Genomic DNA, 22,733 nt, shown 5'->3' with positions numbered 1-22,733 from the left:
TAGTCGGAGCCTCCGGCTACAGCAAATCAGATCTGGAGGTAGTGTGTCAGGCTTATCGCTGGAGAGAGAATGTGTGTGTGTGTGTTAGGCTGTGTCTAATTCAGAGGAGTGAAAAGCCTCTGACAATGTGTTTTCACCTCTCCTAGTGTGTAAAAGAGAATTAACAAGAGTTACAAAAAGGATAAAAAGTGATTGTAAGGGAAAAGAGAGTGGTGGAGAGATAATAAAGGAGAGGGTTTGTTCTGATCTGGTCTGGTTTTATATGGGGGTTAAGTGGCATTTTTCATTTTTTTCATTTCGAAAAACAAAACGGAATTTTGAAAATTACATCATAGAGAGGAACCCTGCAGATCTTCATTACCATGTGTCAAGGTCAATAAGTCTATTAAAATATCAGATAATTTGGCAGTTTTATGACCTTTTCATGTGGTATAACCAGACTTGTTTATGAATTGATAATTCATGAAATTAAAAAAAAAAACTTTAGTTTCTCATGTTTAAAGGAACATGCCACTTTTTAAAATGTATTTATTTTTGTCATTTTCCAACTCCCCTAGAGTTAAACGGTTGAGTTTTACCGTTTTTGAATCCATTCAGCCGATCTCCGGGTCTGGCGGTAGCACTTTTAGCATAGCTTAGCATAGATCATTGAATCTGATTAGACCGTTAGCATCTCGCTCAAAAATGACCAAAAACTTTCAATATTTTTCCTATATAAAACTCGACTCTTCTGTAGTTACATTGTGTACTAAGACCGACGGAAAAACGAAAAGTTGAGATTTTCTAGACCGATATGGCTAGGAACTATACTCTCATTCCTGCGTAATAATTAAGGAGCTTTGCTGTCGTACAATGAGAGTATAGTTCCTAGCCATATCGTTCTAGAAAATCGCAACTTTTCATTTTCCGTCTGTCTTAGTACACGATGTAACTACAGAAGAGTCAAGTTTTAAATCGGAAAAATATCGAAACTCTTTGGTCATTTTTGACGAGATGCTAACGGTCTAATCAGATTCAATGATCTATGCTAAGCTATGCTAAATGTGCTACTGCCAGACCCGGAGATCGGCTGAATGGATTCGAAAACGGTTAAACCCTAGGGGAGTTGGAAAATGAGCCTATATTAAAAAAAAGTGGCGTGTTCCTTTAAGATGCGTACACGCATGTACTCAAGGTGTAAGGAAAATAACTTGCGTTTTACCACATTTTTACTGTCATTAAATGTAAACTTTTTTACATCTCATTAAACCAACTTGAATACAAAGTGTACATTTCAAGGAAAATTTTTTAAACTACCCGCTATTAAGGTGTGGTCACATTAGCGAAATTTAGTTTATTGACAATAGTGTAACAATGTATGAAGCACATCTCACACAAAAATTATTTTTAAACCAAGCAGCTTTCTGTTGTTCAACATGTTGAATCCATTTGACCAGCTTCTACCGAAATCTATATGTGACTGGATTTCACCCACAAAAAAGTGGTCAAATAATGGTAAATGACTCCACACGTTTATTTGTCATTGACTCTTAAAACGGCAAAGACCAGCAAACCCTCACAGATTGGTCTAAGATGTTTTTTGTGAGCAGAGGAAGGAAAGGAGAGAAATGACTAACGATGAATTTGAGTTTTATTAGAACAAGGGAAGTTGTCAGTGCAGATATTGAGCAGCAGAAAATCCCATTTAGAAGACACTGAAATCCACCCTGCCACGGCTGTGTTTCCTCCTTCTGGGTTTTCTTCTGTTAATAGGTTTGGAGACGGCTGTCTCAGAGGAGTGTGTGTGTGCGAGTGTGAGCTGGCTGATTGCGCAATTCTTTGATGTAGAAGTAATAGGCTTTCAGATCTTTTTCCTCAATAAGAGAATGTTTAGTAAAGTGGTGCAGAGGGACGGGAAATAAATAGTGTGTGCGGCCTATGCTCATGAAACCCACCAGTAAAGACTGCTCAATATCCACAGGCGAGTAGGGCGGTGGCCCTTCCATGTTCCATGGCGCCTCCTGTAGGATGTCCGGAGTAGGGATGTGAGTCTGGCGGGACACAATGAAGTGGACGCGGTCCTCACTCGCCTGTAGAACATGTAGCAGGTGCCATTAGTGCCCAGCCTTATGTGATTTTTAGGTTAATACATGAGGTTATATAAATGTCGAAATGTATGCTAACTAGGGACAAGATAACTAGCTTGACGGGAACATTTAATTCTAGAGAGTAGTTGATTGGACAGAAGTCTGTGTAGTGCAAAATGAGTCATCAATATTTATTAAGAAAAAATTATATTAAAGTTAAAATATTAGTATGTTAAAACTTGCATTTAAAATAGAATTCAATTAAAATTCTTCTTTCTAAAGACTGCTCATAATTTATGTGGTAAATCATTATTTAATATTTTGTTCAATATTCTATTATTTTCTATCTTCTACTTACAGTCATAGTGTTATGTTTCTTTTCAGGTCTAAAAAAACTGATGGTGCGCAGAAAATACAATGTCAGCTTAATTTATATATATATATATTTATATGTTTGTGTGTAAAATATTAGCAAAATATTTTATGCAATTTTAATTAACGTGTATATATATATATATATATATATATATATATATATATATATATATATATATATATATATATATATATATATATATATATATACAATATATACAATGTTCATACTCTTAACATATATATAAATGTAAAATAGTAAAATATTTTGTCATTTTAATTAACGTGTATGAATGTAAGTATGTATGTATGTATATGTATATATATATATATATATATATATATATATATATATATATATATATATATATATATATATATATATATATATACATACACATGTTAATCAAAATTACATAAAATATTTTACACACATTATATTATACAGTGAAAATTTTATATTAAAAATGTATACACACATTATATTATACAGTGATAATTTATACAGTGAAAAATAAATGGGTAATATATATATATGTATATAACCCATTTATTTTTCACTGTATACATTATCAGATTAAATTATATAGCTCCCTTAAAGGGGATCCCTTGCAAGATGTCCTCCAGGATAATAAACATGGGCTAAAAGCCACCAAACTCCAATTTTGATTTCATGGCGCCTTTAACATCGGCGTAACAGTGGGTGAGAGTTGGCCTAACATTAGCCGTCTACCGCAGAAACCTTTCGAACTCTACAGGAGAGCAAACAGAGGACAACAACTTCCCAGAGGAACGAGCAGTTCAAAAACTGAATTTAAAATTTTAAATAGTCCGTTCCTACCCCTGAGAGTGTGTGCGTAATGTCTCATTACTCTCCGGACGTCTAGGAAGCACAATTACCAGATGTTGTGACTGCCAATGCCCTACAGCTCCAGCTCAGTGTGAATGTGTGATTATGTCTCAGAAGTGTGTACTTATTAAAGAAAAACTAATATATATGGAGATTTGGGATTCATGCTGCAGTCTGTGTGTATATCTGTGAGCTGAAGGAGGGCATGGGCTCTAGTTTTTCCCTCTCTGATTTATTTATCTTTCCCTCTTCATCCATTCCTGTTGTTCCGTCTGAGTGCATCACAGCTTTCTTCTGCATTAACCCTTTCTGTTGACAACCCTGTAGCGTATGTTGCTCTCAAGCACACGCTCGCATGGAGAGCCCATGGAGTTCTTGGGAGTTCAGTGCTCTGTCGCTGCCTCTTAAATGAGTGGGCCTAGCTTGTTATCGCCTTAATTGGACTAATTTAATCAGTTTCCTGCCAGTAGTTAATCTATGTCAGAAACTCCTGCTGTGAGCGGCCATCTTGGCTCCTTCGAGACCAATCTGAACCAGAGAGGAAGCAACAGGCAGAATAACATCATTAAGAAAGACCCACCCTTACACTAAAATACATATTAGATCACACACTCACTATCCTTTCTTACACACATCATCATGACACACCTCTAACCACCGAGATGAAACCACAGTCAAATAAACTTTAATTCTTAATTCTAAAACTGCCACAAACCTTTCGCAGGAACCAATCACAAACATTTGTCTGATTGGTTGAAGGACTATCCAATTGCGTACAGAGTCATTTAAACTATGCCCATTGATCTCGCCTCTTGTGGTCTGGCTGGTTGAAGGACTATCCAATTTCGTACAGAGTCATTTAAACTAGGGCCATTGATCTCGCCTCTTGTGGTCTGATTGGTTGAAGGACTATCCAATTGAGTACAGAGTCATTTAAACTATGCCCGTTGATCACGCCTCTTGTGGTCTGATTGGTTGAAGGACTATCCAATTTCATACAGAGTCATTTAAACTATGCCCATTGATCACGCTTCTTGTGGTCTGATTGGTTGAAGGACTATCCAATTGCGTACAGAGTCATTTAAACTATGTCTGTTGATCACGCCTCTTGTGGTCTGATTGGTTGAAGGACTATCCAATTGCGTACAGAGTCATTTAAACTATGCCCGTTGATCACGCCTCTTGTGGTCTGATTGGTTGAAGGACTATCCAATTGCGTACAGAGTCATTTGACTATGCTCATTGATCACACCTCTTGTGGTCTGATTGGTTGAAGGACTATCCAATTTCGTACAGTCATTTAAACTATGCCCATTGATCACACCTCTTGTGGTCTGATTGGTTGAAGGACTATCCAATTGCGTACTGAGTCATTTGAACTATGCCCATTGATCACGCCTCTTGTGGTCTGATTGGTTGAAGGACTATCCAATTTCGTACAGTCATTTAAACTATGCCCGTTGATCACGCCTCTTGTTGTCTGATTGGTTGAAGGACTATCCAATACAGAGTCATTTGAACTATGCCCGTTGATCACGCCTCTTGTGGTCTGATTGGTTGAAGGACTATCCAGTTGACTACGGAGTCATTTAAACTATGCCCGTTGATCACGCCTCTTGTGGTCTGATTGGTTGAAGGACTATCTAGTTGCGTACAGAGTCATTTAAACTATGCCCGTTGATCACGCCTCTTGTGGTCTGATTGGTTGAAGGACTATCTAGTTGCGTACAGAGTCATTTGAACTATGCCCGTTGATCACGCCTCTTGTGGTCTGATTGGTTGAAGGACTATCCAGTTGACTACAGAGTCATTTAAACTATGCCCGTTGATCACGCCTCTTGTGGTCTGATTGGTTGAAGGACTATCCAGTTGACTACAGAGTCATTTAAACTATGCCCGTTGATCACGCCTCTTGTGGTCTGATTGGTTGAAGGACTATCCAGTTGACTACAGAGTCATTTAAACTATGCCCGTTGATCACGCCTCTTGTGGTCTGATTGGTTGAAGGACTATCCAATTGCATACAGAGTCATTTGAACTATGCGCATTGATCACGCCTCTTGTGCAGTAGAAAATACAGAGCAGACTCCCCAGACCAATGTTCAATCTTAAAAGATTGAGCTTTGTCTAATAATAGCCAGACAAGTTATTTACACCAAGCTTGAAAATTTGCACTTGCACCTTATTATTATTGTAGAGGTCACGTAAGAACAAAACCTGTTGACACAATCAGCTCTGGAAATTTGACTTGAATTTGTAACATTGCTGGAGAAGTTTCATATTAAGGCTGTGTGTAAACTGAATGGTTTGAGATTAGAACAAAAAGTCAGCTGTCAATGAGTTTGAACCAATCGCATACTTCTGAAGGAGCTGATGCAATTACACCATGCATTTAGTTGTAAGCCTGTTAAATGGAAGTCGAAAATATAATATGGAAAGAAATAAGTGAAAATAGAATAGACGAAAGAAACAAAAACAAAAGAGCTTCTTACAATCTGTGCGGATGAAGAAAGACTGATTCACTCACTATGTTACTGGCACAGCTGTAGGTCATTTAAAGGTGTTTTACCTTAATTTTTTGTGATGAAATTGCGCTGCAATTTTAGGTTTATTCCATGAAAGTTGCCCTAGTCAGTCCGACTGTATTTTGCATTAAAGCAAACAAAATCTGTATTGTCAGATGCGCAGCCTGCATTTCGTTCTCGTTTAGGTATACACACTTGTATCAGGGATTGCATTCGTTTTGAAGAGTTATGATATATATTTCACTATTGATTTGTGACGATTGTCACTGTTCTGTCTGTTAGCATACACAACCCTCCCAGACAGCAACATAGTGTCCACGCGTACCAGATGTGGGCCGGATCTGGGCCGACACTATGTTGCTGTCTGGGCTTAATACTCACCACATTACCTTTGACCTGTCCCATAATGCTGCTCACCTGAATAAGCAACGCGGCATGCTCAGGGGCGCCATATCGCAGGTCGTGGCCGTTGATGGCCAGCACACGGTCGTCTACCCTCAGCCTCCCGTCACGGGCAGCCAGCCCCCCCTCCAGCAGGTGGAAGATGAAGACGCCATGCTCGTCAGGTCTGCGCACCAGCTTGATACCCAGCTGTTCATCTGGAGCCCTCTTAACGAGGACCACATGCAGGCTGTCATCCCGGATGGTGGGTGTGTGTGTGGGAAAGGCCTCAGTGGGGGAGTGGTGGTGGGAACGGTAACGGTGGCGCTGCTCACGCAGTACGGTCAACCGCAGCAGTGTGCAGGGTTGCTTCAGAGCCGCCACAGCATAACAGTGAGGCACGTTACTGATGTCTATGCCATTCACCTGAAGGGAGAGAAATCAAGAGAACGGTTTATTTGTTTGTATTACGTTTTTGAAGCTCAAACTATGGAGGACGGCACTAGCAACACTAAGGTCATGGGTTTGATTAGCAGGAAAGCGTATGGCAAATGGATAAATGTAAATATAAAAGTAGAGAGAAGACATTAAATTAAGGCAATGGGGGAAAGTGAAAGGAATCTGGAAATGTTGCAAGCCGAACTGGAACTAACGTAAGGAGCACCAGAGCTCAATATTTTTGAGCATGCACTAATTATTAGTGTATGACTGAAATTGCGGTAATTACTTTCTGGCTTTATGCTTAATGCCCTTCTAAGATTTAGAAAGGGACAAATTTGTGTTTGTTAAATATTTTGATATTTAATATTTTGAGAAATCTGATTCTGCTTTTTGCTGTCAGTAAGTAGCTGTACTTTTTTAGAGATACATTTTTTGTAATGCACAATGTATTATAACATATTGGTTGTCATTATTTATACATTTTCAGTCGATAGTGGTCTTTTAGTTGCACCCATGCTTATTCTTGATATCTTTAATACGTTTGCCATGGCAACACATCAAACTTTAATAATATTCTTGGGTGTTTTTGAGGCTCTTAGCATGCTTGAAATTGCATGAAACTCGACACACACATCACAATTGTCAGCCAGGAGACATGGGCAAAACCTTAGAAACGGGTGTGGTGGAGGGGCTCAGTAGCGCCACCTTTTGACAAAAATTTGGGGGCTTAGTTTTACCTACAGTCACCAAACTCAGTACATATATTGATCTCATCGAGCCGGACAACTTTCTAATTTACAGTCATTAGCTACGACCATCAGGAAGTCCGATATTTTGGTTTTAAATGTGAATTTTTTAAAATAATTAGGCTCTGACTCAGTTTGCTCACTCCTAGGGTGTTTATACGATTCACACCAAACTTCTTGAACATGGTGACAAGACATTGAAGATGTTAAATTATGAACAGATATTGGATATCTCAAACGGTGTTGCCATGGGAGCGATTAAATAATGACAAAAAAGGGAAACGGGAAGAGTCTCAAATCTTGACATAATCCTTTTACATTTACCCAGTTTAAATGCATATTGCCCGTCGTGCACAGTTGCTCTAAAGCCACCGGGATGGCGGTGCCACAGGGGTTTGGGCCTGTCATCGCTGCTTGCAGCTATTTAAATTTAGATAACCTTTGCCGGTATCTAACTCTCACTTAAAGCTAATTTATAATTTTATGCAAAATTCACTTGTAGTGTTTACAATTAATAATTTGAATCTATAGCTGTTTATTTATTTATTTAGACACAATAGTATAGAATATTACATATAATTTTTCTGTTATAGGCAATAAAATCTAAATATATGCTTATTATCAGCCAACATTTTAATCCCTGCTTATTTTATTTAACACATTTAAATGAAATAAAAACAATTAAATAAAAAAAAGAAGAAGAGGATTCTGTCTGGCCACATGCAGAATCCTCACACACTTCCCCGCCGAACAACAGATGGTGAAGCCCATGACAACATGCTATCAAATTCACTCCTACTGTACAATGACGTAACATCAGATCTAGCACACATACGCACCTTGAGGATCATATCCCCAGGTAGCAATCTTCCATCCCGAGCGATGACCCCCTCTCGGTAGATATCCTGAATGAGAATGCGTACCAGAGGCGTCTCATTGCCCCCGACAATGCTGATAGCTAGTGGTTCACAAGGATCTACCCTGGTGATCTTAATACTGGTGACCTCACCATCAGGGATTAGATGATGTAGTTGAGGTAATGCAAATACTGAGAGCGAGAGAGAGAGAGAGAGAGAGAGAGAGAGAGAGAGAGAGAGAGAGAGAGAGAGAGAGAGAGAGAGAGAGAGAGAGAGAGAGAGAGAGAGAGAGAGAGAGAGAGAGAGAGAGAGAGAGAGAGAGAGAGAGAGAGAGAGAGAGAGAGAGAGAGAGTATTTGTAATCATTGAACTCCCACATGATCATTACTTTCTGTGCTACACAAACAAGGCATCGGTCCAGACCAAAGCAAAGCCAAACATGACTTCAAGCCTTAATTATAGTATATTATATTAAAGCATTATAGTGATCCATCAGAGGAAGGAAGTGGGGCCAAGACTTCCCAAAAATATATTAAAGATAAAACTAACAATTAAAGTGATGGAGTTAAGTTTTGTTTCAATCATTTTACCGACTTATGTACATAACGCAGATACACTACCATTCAAAAATCTGGGGTCAGTAAGATTTTTGGTTAGACTTTATTTTAACACATTAGACATTCTACTAACTATAAGTAACTTTGAAACTACATGTCAACTAACTCTCATTAGAGTATCAGTAGACTATTAGGTTAGGTGTTAGTAAAGTTGTGTAACGGAGGCCAGCTAGTAGTTGCTGTGCGAGTAAACCTCACTCCTCTGATCTCAAGAGACGCTCTAGCCTCCTTGTTAGGGCGTCTGACTCTCATGCCAGCGGACCCGGTTCGAGTCCCGCTTGGAGCGGGCAGGTTCGAACAGGAGGGGTCACACTGGTGCCGTGACCCGGATCGGAGTGAGGTTTAGGGGGCTGAGTGTAACGGAGGCCAGCTGTGTGAGTAAACCTTATTCCGCTGATCTCAAGAGATGCTCTAGCGACTGACACTAGAGGTTGTTTGCTTGTTAGAGCGTACGACTATCATGCTGGCTGACCCGGGTTCGAGTCCCGCTTGGAGCGGGCAGGTTCGAACAGGAGGGTTTACAGTTGCAAAGTCACTTATAGTCAATATAGAATATCTGTTAGGAGAGCATCAAAATAAAGTGTTAGCAGATTATTATTATTTTTTTTTTAATGAAAAAGATTAATTCTTTAATTCAGCGAGGACGCATAAAATCGTTCAAAAGTGATAGCAAATGTTTCAAATAAATGCTGTTCTATTCCTCAACAAATCCTGAAAAAAAAACACTGTTTTCACAAAAATATTAAGGAGCACAACTGATAATAAGAAATGTTTCTTGAGCAATGGTTCTTGAATCAACATTTCTGAAGGATCATGTGACACTGAATACATTGGCTATGCAGCCATAGAGCTAGAGTTGTCAGACAATTATGAAAATATATACATATTGTACATTTATTCAAAAAATGCTCATGCGTTTGTATTTGTTCTAGGTGAAAGATTTGTACTGCACCTGTAACTGAAAAGACTGTAAACTACAGCTGGATTCACTAACAATGTCTGTGATTTGTCTCTCCTTATCTTTATCCATCCCTTCTTTCTCCATTACACACACTCTTTCTCTCTCTTGTATCCGGCTGTTCTCCACAATCTGCAGTTTCTCTCTTTCAAAGTCAATATTTTCCTCTCATCTCATCTGATTGCTTGCAGGGAGAGAGAAAGTGAAGCTCATTACTACTGCAAACCAGGGTGTTACATAACGAACACACACACACGCACACACACACTCATCAGTATTTTCCTCACTCATTTCCAATCTCTCAAGCATTCTTTTTCGCTTTTGTTTTCATTCAGAAAGCAACGGTCTCACTCAGCGTTCATCTGTCCAGTCCCTCTGTCCCGACACACTGCTTCATTTCCTCGCTGTCTCTCTCTGACAAGTCTCCTCAGGCTCCATCTGCATTATTAAAGGACCATATGCTACTGCGGTGCTGAGCGGACCCAAACCAGACTGTCACCTTCTGACACACAACCTTTTTTCTAACAATATCCATTGATATTGTTTTAGCATGCTATTGAACATTATTGACGGGAAACTTAATTCCCAGAGGATTGATTTGGTGTTTTGTGGAGCCCGATCACACGAACATGCCTACAAATAATACGGGTGTGCAATGTTGTGGAATGTATACGCCAAAATGAGTTTTGCTGTGCATATGGTAGGCAGTTTTAGTTTTAAATACGCACTTTATGGCATATCAGTGCATATCATATGCACGAGAAAAACTGTGTACCATATGCTAGCCAAAACTCATTTTGGCATGTACATTCCACGGCATTGCACACTCTATTGATACGCATTCTCATGTGATCGTGTTGGTTTTGTGGGTAACCATTTTCAGGTTCTTAAAGGGATAGTTCACCCAAAAATAAAAAATGATGTCATAATTTACTCATGCTCAAGTTGTTCCAAACCTGTATGAATTTCTTTCTTCTGCTGAAGATATTTTGAAGAATATGGGTGACCAAACAGTTGATGGGACTTCCATAGTATGGAGAAAAATACTATAGAACTCAATGGCTCCATCAACCGTTTGGTTACTGACATTCTTCCAAATATCTTTTTTTGTGTTCAGCAGAAGGAAGAAATTCACACAGGTTTGGAAACTATCCCTTTGAGCTTGTAGTTATGACACAAACAGGGTGTTTTTAAAGATGTTATAATGCTTCATAACAACACAGTAATAACCAAACAGTTTTCATATTTATAAATGCTTACATTTGCTAATTTTATAATGCAAAAATATAGCAACTTGAAGAGATCAAATTTAACCAAAATATTGATGCAATTGAAGGAGCCATATGCAGCCATAGAGCTAGGTATGTCAATATATATTAATACTGTAAATTTGTTTCCATTTGTTCTGGGTGAAAAATTCATATTGAACATGTACCTCAACAGTCTGTAAACTACAGCTTCGGTAACAAACTCTGTGATTTCTCTCTCTCTTTGTATCCATTCCTTCCTTCTCCATTACACACACACTGTTTCTCTGTCTCTTTCTCTCATATCCAACTGTTCTCCACTTTAATTTGGTCAAACTGGTCTCCCAGTCGGTCTTCTTCTGGTCTAGCTGGTCTCCTTCCCAGGCCAAGCTGGTGTTTAGCTGGACTCCCAAACTGACCATCTGACAAATGGCCAAATAAAGTACTTGCAAGACACACACACTTACCCTCCGGTGGTATGTTGGCATTTCTGAGGTTGTCCCGCTCCTCTGTGGTCTCGTTGGCTACTGCTGTCCCGCTCTTGGTCCTCCTCAGGACACTAAAGGCTCGATTCAGGCGCCGAAAAGAGCGACTACGCACCGACGTTCTGTCAAAGTTGCGATCTGTGGATGAATGCGAGAGAGAGCTTTGAAGGAACTGAGTGAGAAAGAAGGAGAGAGAAACTTCTTTGCCTAAACATGCCTAGACAAGTCCCTCACACATCCTTCTGTCCACTTACAGCCAATCACAAATGAGTTGGCACACAGTAGCCAATCAAATTGTTTCTTTTTCGAGCACCATAATACATTGCACCTGCAGGCCAAGCAATGAACATCTGAAGCAAGCAGCACCTGCTGGTGCTGTATTGTGGACACTGCAGTAAGGTTAAAACTTCTTCAGGTCAGACCTGAATCAGCACAGAACTGTGCAGGATAACACTTTTCATGTCTGTTTAATCTACAGATCACAGACAAAAGTTTCAGACAACAAAAATAGAACTATATTATGTGTCCTGGTTAACATTTCAATACACCCAGGACCGCTTAGAGACCCTCCAGGTGATCAGTGGAGAAGATGTATAAAACAGTCTAGAACTTATGACAAACTAATGATCAGTTAAGGATAATACAATGTAGTAAAGTTAGTTAATGTTCCTAAATAAAGTTATTAAAAGTGGGAGGGCTGACAGTCTGGGTCAGAGGTTGTTGGGTCTGTAAAGGTCGAAAACCCCTGCAATACATGTTTTTCTGTCTCATTCCTCGACTCTTTCAGTCTTTCTGTCCTGATGGATAGAGTTCTGACAGTGGCATTTACAGGATTGGAGGCAGACAGCTTGTTCAGCTGCAGTGTCACACTGTTCCCAGCCCCAAGCCAGAAATGCTGGTGCAGCAGCATTTATTGTCCCCATTCTCAAGGCTTCACGTTTCGAGGGGAAGTCAGACAATGAAACACATCTGAACTGCTTTGTGGAGGTCAGGAACAGGCCTCATAAAGTATTCATAAGGCATATTTGAACGCTCTCTATTTCCTCCTTTTTGTTTCTTTAACTGCATCATTTGCTTGTCTCAGCTGAGCCTTTTCAGACATGCACTTTGAATTGATTTTTGCGTAAAACTACATAAATGGCGCAGGGGGCAACTTCGAACAATTGACATTAATCAGATTAGCTCTCTCAGTAAGTATGAGGGAGGGAAAGACAAAGATTCATATTCTAATTCTTATTCTAAAATATATATGTATATAATACATAATATATAAACAAATTAAATACAAATATTCATATTGTAGGGGACATCCTTTAATTAAAAAAATACAAAAATGAGTAAATTAATAAATAAATGCTAATTTTATTTGATTAAATTACACGTATAATACAATCATTATATTTTATATAATTATATCATATAATAATTATATCTAACATTAGGCTTTATATATATATATATATATATATATATATATATATATATATATATATATATATATATATATATATATATATATACACAAATACACACAAACACAATGTATGCACTCACACTCACTCTTCCTCGAACCGCTGCGTGCTGCCAGGCTGGTGGTGCTCCCGGATTGGCTGTTATCTTCCACACTGGGCTCATAGGCGGGGTTAACCAGGCCAGGCTCGTCTGATAGGAGGGCGATAGCAGAGGAGGGGCATCCCTCCCCGGGCAGTGCCGCCACAGTGAGCTCTGAGGTGCTGTCTGTGCAGTCTCCCTCCTGAGACCGCCTCTTTCTCTCTGCGGAAAGGCCATAGTGTGACGCTCCTTTACACCTGTGAGCACACACACCGACAACTAGGTCAGCAAGATACATTATCATACAATGAATGTGTCATCATCTATGTGCCAATTTGGAAAGCAAAGTCACGTAGAGGCTGAATAATCACATTGTTGCAAGAGGGAGCATTTAGACTTTTACTTGATTTGTGTGTGTGTACAGTGTTTTGTCGCTGAAGGCATGGGAAACAAACTCAAAGACTAGAATATAAAACACCTCTCCTTTGACATGAGATTCCTTACTTTACAAAACTAACCATGTGCTAAAGCTATCTCTTTATGACCTTACTGGTGTAGTGTAGATTACAAATGAACACATTCAGAAATAGACCTGCAGCTTATAGTTGTACTTGAGAGCATTCCTCAAATGTCCCAATGTTCACACACTGAGACATCGACAAACCAATAAACCATCAGCCCATGATTAGACACACACGAGTAAACCCTCCCACAAGGTCACAGGTTTTCCACCGTTCTGAATCCCTGAGCTTTACGCTGTCCTAACCAGCGACAAGCAATCTGTCTGTTCACACTGAATGGAAACTGCTTTGCGATGTGATTCAATCATATCCAGTCAGAAGATATTTGATGTTATTTTGGACCAATGAGCTTTCAATGTGGGCAGGACTATAGACAGACAGACAGATAGATAGATAGACAGATAGCCAAAAGTATTGGGACACCCCTCCAAATCATTGAATTCAGGTGTTCCAATCACTTCCATGGCCACAGGTGAATAAAATCAAGCACTAGGCTTGCAGACGCTTCTATGGACATTTGTGAAAGAATGGGTCGCTCTCAGGGGCTCAGTGAACTCAAGCGTGGGAACTGTGATAGGTTGCCACCTGTGCAATAAGTCCATTCGTGAAATTTCCTCACTACTAAATATTCCTCGGTCAACTTTTAGTGGTATTATAACAAAGTGGAAGCAATTGGGAACAACAGCAACTCAGCCACGACGTGGTAGGCCACGTAAAATCACAGAGCGGGGTCAGCGCATGCTGAGGCTCACAGTGCGCAGAAGTCGCCAACTTTCTGCAGAGTCAATAGATACAGACCTCCAAACTTCATGTGCCCTTCGGATTAGCTCAAGAACAGTGTGTAGAGAGCTTCATGGAATGGGTTTCCATGGCCGAGCAGCTCATCCAAGCCTTACATTACCAAGTGCAATGCAAAGCATTGGATGCCGTGGGGTAAAGCACTCCGCCACTGGACTCTAAAGCAGTGGAGACGTGTTCTCTGGAGTGACCAATCACGCTTTTCTGTCTGACAATCTGATGGACGAGTCTGGGTTTGGTGGTTGCCAGGAGAACGGTAATTGCCTGACTGGAGGACGGTGGAGGAGGGGGGATTATGGTGTGGGGTTGTTTTTCAGGGGTTGGGCTTGGCCCCTTAGTTCCATTGAAAGGAACTCTTAATGCTTCATCATACCAATACATTTTGGACAATTTCATGCTCCCAACTTTGTGGGAACAGTTTGGGGACGGCCCCTTCCTGTTCCAACATGACTGCGCACCAGTGCACAAAGCAAGGTCCATAAAGACATGGATGAGCGAGTTTGGTGTGGAGGAACTTGAGTGGCCTGCACAGAGTCCTGACGTCAACCCAATAGAGCACCTTTGGGATGAATTAGAGCGGAGACTGCGAGCCTGGCCTTCTCGTACGACATCAGTGCCTGACCTCACAAATGCGCTTCTAGAAGAATGGTAAAAAAAAAAATCCATATGCACACTCCTAAACCTTGAGGAAAGCCTTCTCAGAAGAGTCGAAGCTGTTACAGTGGCAAAGGGCGTGAAACTCCATATTAAACCCTACGGATTAAGAATGGGATGTCATTAAAGTTCATGTGCATGTAAGGCAGGCGTCCCAAAACTTTTGGCAATATAGTGTAGATACTAAACAGTTGGGAAAAAGTTGTATAATAACAAGAAAATAATAAAATCATCTCAAAAACAATTATGAACGATGGCACTGTTATGGCGCCTACTGGAGCAGAGCTCTCTCTGAGGGGCCGGCTGTGAAGAGATAAATCAATGGGTGGACACATACACGCAAAAATATGTGTACAGCACCAGGAGAGATGTCATGCCTTAGGGACCTGGTTTAAAATAAAGCATTTTGTCTCAGTATTCATGCCTGTCTACACACTCATAGATGCTATAAGGGAGAGAAAGGGGACATGTGGCAGAGAGCTTGACACTGGCCGTATATCTCACTTACTACTGACCCCTGATTGGAAAGCCTCAGGTGTGCAAACTTAATAACCGCACTAAAAGAACGGCTGCTTTCACTCAGCTTGCGTTACAGTGCTGATGAAAGACTTCAAATCCTTTTGCCAACCTAAAGAAAGGCAATTACCTCACACTGGTCGATTGACAGGGTTTCAGGATAAAATGACGGCTTAGGAGTTTTCTGGGATGACTACACTACCCGGGGTGTAGGCAGTGTTTTATAATCACTGACGTCCCAAATTTGGGTTAGGGGGGTTCAAGAAATGTTTTATTTCTCTGATCTACATATGTGCATTTTACGATGTTTGAAGGCCAAAAAAAATGGGATAACAATAGCTTTAAAACCATGTCAGTGGCCAGTAGATGATTTGTCAACACCTGCTCTCTCCTCATCTTCATCACTCTTTCTTTTTTTTTCTCAGTCACCTTATCTTGCTCAGTCTCAAGCTGAGCTTTGACTCATTTTCGTCTGTCGGTGAAGAAAGTCAACATAGGGTCAACTGATATTTATGTTTTATAAATCATTTTCTTAGGCAAGTTCTTATTAAATGCTAGGTATTATTAAATTAATTCATGATATGTACACATTCATTATTAATCTTATGCCTAAAATGATGAAAAAGGCTTTCTTGTCCTCTCACATTGATAGATACCATTACAACATACATGAATGCTACGTAAATGATGGCAAACGTTTATTCATTTGCCTGATTATTTTTGTCGCTCGTTTAACATTTCTATTCTGAAACAGCTATGAAATATGAAATATTTAGTTACTTACATCTTATCTCGCACTTTATGACCGTTTGAAACGCGCTCAGCAGCTTCTGTGAACATAAAGCCCGCCTACTTTGATTTGATTGGTCATCTCAAATATTTTGACATTTGACGAGCGGTGACAGACCAATGACAGCTCAGATTAGACGATCTAGGTGCTGTGCAATATCCTTGCAGAACTAAAGTAGAGTTAAAGTCAAAATATGTAAATTTTTGCCGCCAGCTTGATGGCGCCTTGATTTCGTGGAGCTTTTATTAAGCCGCAGGCGACCACTTTCTGCTTCTTCCAGCCATGTGTATGTGGTGTAACGCAGGGCTGTTTTATCATAATTATGTTATAATTCTACTCTGTGCGTTCGCTCGGCGGCTACTATGAGACACTTGTTGCACACTGCAGTAAGCTAGGCATGGTAAAACATGGTGCTCATGGTCAGTGTTGGGGAAAGTTACTTTGAAAAGTAATGCATTACAATATTGCGTTACTCCCTTAAAAAGTAACTAATTGAGTTACTTAGTTACTTTTTAAGAAAAGTAATGCGTTACGTTACTTTTGCGTTACTTTTTCTCACCTGGGCTGGGCTTGTTTTTGTTTTTTTTTATAACAAAAAAAGTTATATTTTTGTAAAGACCTCTTCATACCAAAATTGAAATAATAAGCCCCAGGCTGAGGTAAAAATGCAAATTCACGCATGAACAGTAGAGGGCGCAGCTCTGCTGTGCTGCCATTCTGGATAATGATAGAATAGGATGCAGGAGAAAAAAGTTTTACCAATAAAAACAAAAAATCTAGTAATTTTCATCATCAAAGGTCTGCAGCAAGACATTGGTAAATTAAATATAAAGGTAGATTAAATGCATAAAAATTGTTGTTTTATTTAACATTTAACACAAGGTTTGCATAGTACTCTGATTTTGCATTTGACTGATTTTATTCGTTTTGAGGAGTACAGAATCTTTATTGTGCAAGTGAGATGAATAAATGCTCACATTTAGTCTAGAACTACAATAACCATCATGTTTACACACAACGCCTCTGCACTTATTTTTCTCAACATGGGGACAGGAGAGCTGTCAGTCAAATTAATGTGAAAAAGTAACTCAGATATTTTGCTGTAAATTTGAAAAGTAATGCGTTACTTTACTAGTTACTTGAAAAAGTAATATTATTACGTAACTCAAGTTACTTGTAATGCGTTACCCCCAACACTGCTCGTGGTAAATCAATAAAACCAGATTTAAACAATAAGACTAACTGTGTTGAGCTGTATAACAATTATACATTTTCTGTCGATGAATGTATCCAAACAGTTGCTCACTTATCTAATAAAACACATAATATATTAAAGCGTCTTTAGTGTTTCCATGGTTTCTACAAAATATCTGGAAATCGAGGGTAACGCGGGTATGGTGTCATTGATAGGCGATGCACAGACACACTCCGTGTTCTGGTTAAAATTGCTTATTTCTCTGGATTTAAACATTCTTGGAAACATTTGGGATAATGTAAATACACCAGTCAACAAAATATATTACGTTGTTCTAGTGGTTTTTGGATATTTTAATCCAAAAAATCTTTAATTCTATATTAGGCAATTATTTCACAACTTTTATTATATACACCTTGGAAAAATACAGAGGTCCAGACCTCAGTATTTTTCCAAGGTGTATAATAGATAAAGAAAACACCGTCTTGGCCTCTTCTGTGGCCATAAAAAGGAATTAGAATGATTAACTGAGAGGGAACATCATCTCTTTATATTATATAACACAGGGCCTCCATGGAGACCAACCAGTTGTCAGCTGAGTTGGGACAGCGGTTGTTCACTTCGGGATCTTTCCCCCTTGATTCTTGTCTGTCAATCTGAAGGTCTTACATCATTCATAGTTGTGAAGAAGAGCCTTCTGGATTGCATAATAAAGTCAATTTTTACTCTTCTCTTAGAGGAGAGAGAATACATTTTACATTGGCAGACATTATACCCAGCACACGAGGTTCATATGGGGTCATTGCAATTCAGACCCAGAATTGTCACAACATTAGCTGAAAAACGTATATTTTTTTAAAGGGTTAGTTCACCCAAAAATGAAAATTCTGTCATTAATTACTCACCCTCATGTCGTTCGACACCCGTAAGACCTCCGTTCATATTCAGAACACAAATGAAGATATTTTTGTTGAAAGCTGATGGCTGAGAAAGGCTTCAGACAGGCCTCCATTGGCATTCAGTACATTTACACTCCCAAGACCCATAAAAGGCACTTAAAACGTTGTTACAAAGTCCATCTCACCACAGTGACTCTACAATAATTTAACGATGCGACGACAATAGTTTTTGTGCGCAAAAAAAAATCAAAATAACACCTTTATTCAACCTCTTCATGTCTTCCGTGTGTGTCTCCACGACGCATGCGCGAGAATATGACGTAGCGCCGGGGTTCGGGAATCCATGAAATGCACACTTTAGTCCCATTTTGAGAACTACGCCGAGACCTAAAGCACGATCAATGTAGAATCCAACAGCTTAGATACGCGCATCTTCCTCTGCTTGTAAACAAATCGCTTCTGGGTCATGTGTCCGAACACCGGATCTGCGTCATATTCTCGCGCATGCGTCGTGGAGACACACACGGAAGACAAGAACAAGTTGGATAAAGGTGTTATTCAGATTTTTTTTTGCGCACAAAAACTATTGTCGTCGCATCGTAAAATTATTGTAGAGTCACTGTGGTGAGATGGACTTTGTAACGACGTTTTAAGTGCCTTTTATGGGTCTTGGGAGTGTAAATGTACTGAATGCCAATGGAGGCCTATCTGAAGCCTTTCTCAGCCATCAGCTTTCAACAAAAATATCTTCATTTGTGTTCCGAATATGAACGGGTCTTACGGGTGTCGAACGACATGAGGGTGAGTAATTAATGACAGAATTTTCATTTTTGGGTGAACTAACCCTTTGATATTTCGATATATTTAACAGAACAAAAAATTAACAGCTTGCCTTTTAGGAGCTTGACAGCCCATAGTCACTATTAAATTACTTTTGTGTTCTACAGAAGAAGAAATAAACGTCAATAAAATGTTTTTTTTTTTGGCATTCTTATTTAGTGGAACAAGACACATTCTCACCAAAAAGTCATTGAACTTTGAACACTGTAGCTAGCACATAATACTATCTGTGTTAATAAGGACAAATGCTCTGTGCAATGTGTATATTCATGATAAAGAGAGAGACTGAGACAAAGAGCAAGATGCGACACAGTGGTCTTGTCCGTTCCTTCGTTAATGGGCTTAGGCAGATGTTAATTAAAACAGGCTTTCCTTCTAGAGATAAAGCAGCAATCTGTGGTCATAAGCCGTGTCTTTGTCCTGACAGACTCGCTCATAACGCATGCAGCCTCAATAACAGCAATGCAGAGGTTATTGTTTAATCCAAGCATCCCATTAGATGAATGATGGCATGTGCCAGTCACCTTGCACCCAATTTCCTCTTTCATTTATATTCACTCACACACATATACACAGCCATATGGACGGGCAGCAGGGCACAGAGCAACACAGAGAGAGAGATTAACAACTCTCAGGCACTTTTCCATCGCTCTCTCCCCATGTTCCAAACCTTTTATTCCTTCACTTCCCTCCATCTATGAATCTTCCCTGGACCCTGACCCCCAACTTCCTCTTCTCGTATTCCCTTCGCTGTCATATTGCAGTTCATATGTAGCTTTTACTTTCTTAAAGAGACAGTACATCCAAATATTATCATAATCATTGTCATTATTTATCTAGTTTGGACGTCATGAAACATGAAACGTGATTAATAGAGTGTCTTGTAACCGCATATTACAATATCAAACTTTTCTTTTTATTTGAGAGAAGGTCTCGACAGACTCAGAATCTCCTTATATCTAAAACCAAAACTCTATCTTCTATCTTGGTTTCTAGTTTAATTCGTTTTCCCTGTTTTTGATTACGGGTGGGCCTTGACAGCTTGCCCATCCTGTCAGATCAAGGGAAATTCTAACGTTTAATAATTCTTCAATAATGATTTTAAATGTGATTTATTTTGTCATGCATTAGAACTAGGCTAGGCGCTGACAGGCATCTAGGCAGATGACGGCGGTTACCATGGTTACCCCTGTACACAAAGCAGCACTGCGCAAGCGCGATTTTCTGTTTCTGCTCGTAGCAGAGAGGAAAAGACGGAAACCAGTATTTACAAAGTATTTCCTTTTAGCTGTTTTGCTATGTTTCAATCAGATTTTTCTTCCAAATGAAGGGGTAATGCGAATTATTCCGGCCCACCCACACTATTAGAAACCCACCCATCATCCACTTTCTGCCTACGCCACTGGTGATTATGGAGATGTAGGCCACAGCCCGGTGAGACCTCATAATGACCTGACAAAAAGAGGGAGAATTATGTGTTCCTCTTCTCTTATTAATAATGAAATTAATCTCTAGAATATTCCACCGGCTACTTACAGGCGCTCACACTAAATCCAGTACACTAAATCTTCGACTACAGACATCAAAACACACAATGGTCTGAATCTAAGTCATCAAAACCAGATTGACGCTTCAATCCTCTTTTGAGTGAATGGATTATCCTGAACCTACCCAAATAACACCGCTCTAAGACTGGGATGTACTAGTCTTAGGCACACATACAAACATATTTCCATCAGAGCGAGATGCCAGACAGATTCCTGAAACTGACCTCAAAAGATCTGAACACAAACACACACATTTAGAGGGTCATGTGCCAGTCATATTTTCAGTCTAGTACTGATGTAGAGTTATAATAATTATATGATATTATAAAATTGTTATAACATATAATGTTAACTATCATATAATGTTATTGACATGTTTAACTGAAGAAATATAATTTCTGATATGTTTACTTTTTCATGCATGCTATGCATTCCTTATGTGTGCATGTGTATATTAAATTAATTATTTTGTACATTTGTTACATCTATCATATAATGTTAACTATTATAACTATCATATAGTGTTATTAACATGAAGAAATATAATAATTTCTGATGTTTACTTTTTTCATGCAGCTAACTAATGCATTCCTTATGTGTGCATGTGTATATTATATTGTAATGTACATTTGTAAAAAAAAAAAAAAAAAAAAAAAAAAAATCTATTCACTGATATCAATATTGACATGTTTAACTGAAGAAATATAACAAATTCGCATGCAGCTAATTATGCATTCCTTATGTGTGTATTATATTATATTACATTATATTATTATATTATATTATATACTGAAAAAAAGTCTGTAAAAATAGGGCACAATGTACTGTATAAATATGAAGGAATTTTGCGTATTGGTTTTTTACAGATGTTTTACCTGTATTTGATTTACACATTGCATTAGTTTGTGTTTTAAGGGTTAACGGAAATTTCCGTAAAATTACTGGATAATGTCCTGGCAGAAAATTACCAGTACATTATATGTTTTTATTTTTTACACTCTAAAAAATGCTGGGATAAAAACAACCCAAGTTGGATTGAAAATAGACTAACCCAGCAATTGGGTTGTTTTAACCCAGCGATTGGGTTGTTTTAAGCAAACATTTAACCCAACCGCTGGGTTAAAACGATCCCTTCACTGGGTTAAAACAACCCAATTGCTGGGTTAGTCCATTTTTAACCCAACTTGGGTTGTTTTTACCCCAGCATTTTTTAGAGTGTACAGTGTATTATATTATATTATATTATATTATATTATATTATATTATTATATTATATTATATTATATTATTATATTATATTATATTATATTATATTATATTATATTATATTATATTATATTATATTATATTATATTATATTATATTATATTATATTATATTATATTATATTATATTATATTATATTATATTAATTATATTATATTATATTAATTATATTATATTCTTTTTGACACATTTTTCTAGAATTAACTAAACTGACCCTGGACCACAAAACTAGACATAAGGGTCCATTTTTTTTTAAAATTGAGATTTATACATCATCTGAAAGCTGAATAAATAAGCTTTCCATTGATGTATGGTTTGTTAGGACAATATTTGGCCAAAATATTGAGAAAATCACCTTTAAAGTTGTCCAAATGAAGTCCTTACACTCTAAAAAATGCTGGGTTAAAAACAACCCAAGTTGGGTGGAAATGGACTAACCCAGCAATTGGGTTGTTTTAACCCAGCGATTGGGTTGTTTTAAGCAAACATTTAACCCAACCGATGGGTTAAAACGACCCATTCACTGGGTTAAAACAACCCAATAGCATTTTTTAGAGTGTTAGCAACGCACATTACTACTAATAATACATTGTTGATATATTTACGGTA

The 22,733-nt window shown here is 38.6% G+C and overlaps 1 protein-coding gene across 4 annotated transcripts in view; it reads right to left on the bottom strand.

Moving 5' to 3' along the window:
• The window catches only part of lnx1 (ligand of numb-protein X 1), a 57,769-nt gene that overhangs the window by 7,015 nt on the left and 28,021 nt on the right, over positions 1–22,733 (bottom strand). For 2 of the 4 annotated variants that reach the window (XM_079830563.1, XM_079830565.1), the window contains 5 exons: positions 13,108–13,355; positions 11,530–11,685; positions 8,224–8,432; positions 6,234–6,623; positions 1,935–2,069 (listed from right to left, as the gene is read on the bottom strand). In XM_079830563.1, the coding sequence (XP_079686689.1) occupies positions 1,935–2,069; positions 6,234–6,623; positions 8,224–8,432; positions 11,530–11,685; positions 13,108–13,355 (1,138 nt within the window). Of the gene's footprint in view, positions 1–1,934; positions 2,070–6,233; positions 6,624–8,223; positions 8,433–11,529; positions 11,686–13,101; positions 13,356–22,733 lie in introns of all 4 variants that reach the window. The other 2 variants (XM_079830562.1, XM_079830564.1) reach the window with 1 other exon arrangement.

Source organism: Gobio gobio (genome assembly GCF_949357685.1).
Source record: "Gobio gobio genome assembly, chromosome: 12".
Classification (NCBI taxonomy): domain Eukaryota; kingdom Metazoa; phylum Chordata; class Actinopteri; order Cypriniformes; family Gobionidae; genus Gobio; species Gobio gobio.
The sequence above is the reverse complement of the archived record's forward strand: the minus strand, read 5'-3'. Positions and strand labels throughout refer to the sequence as shown.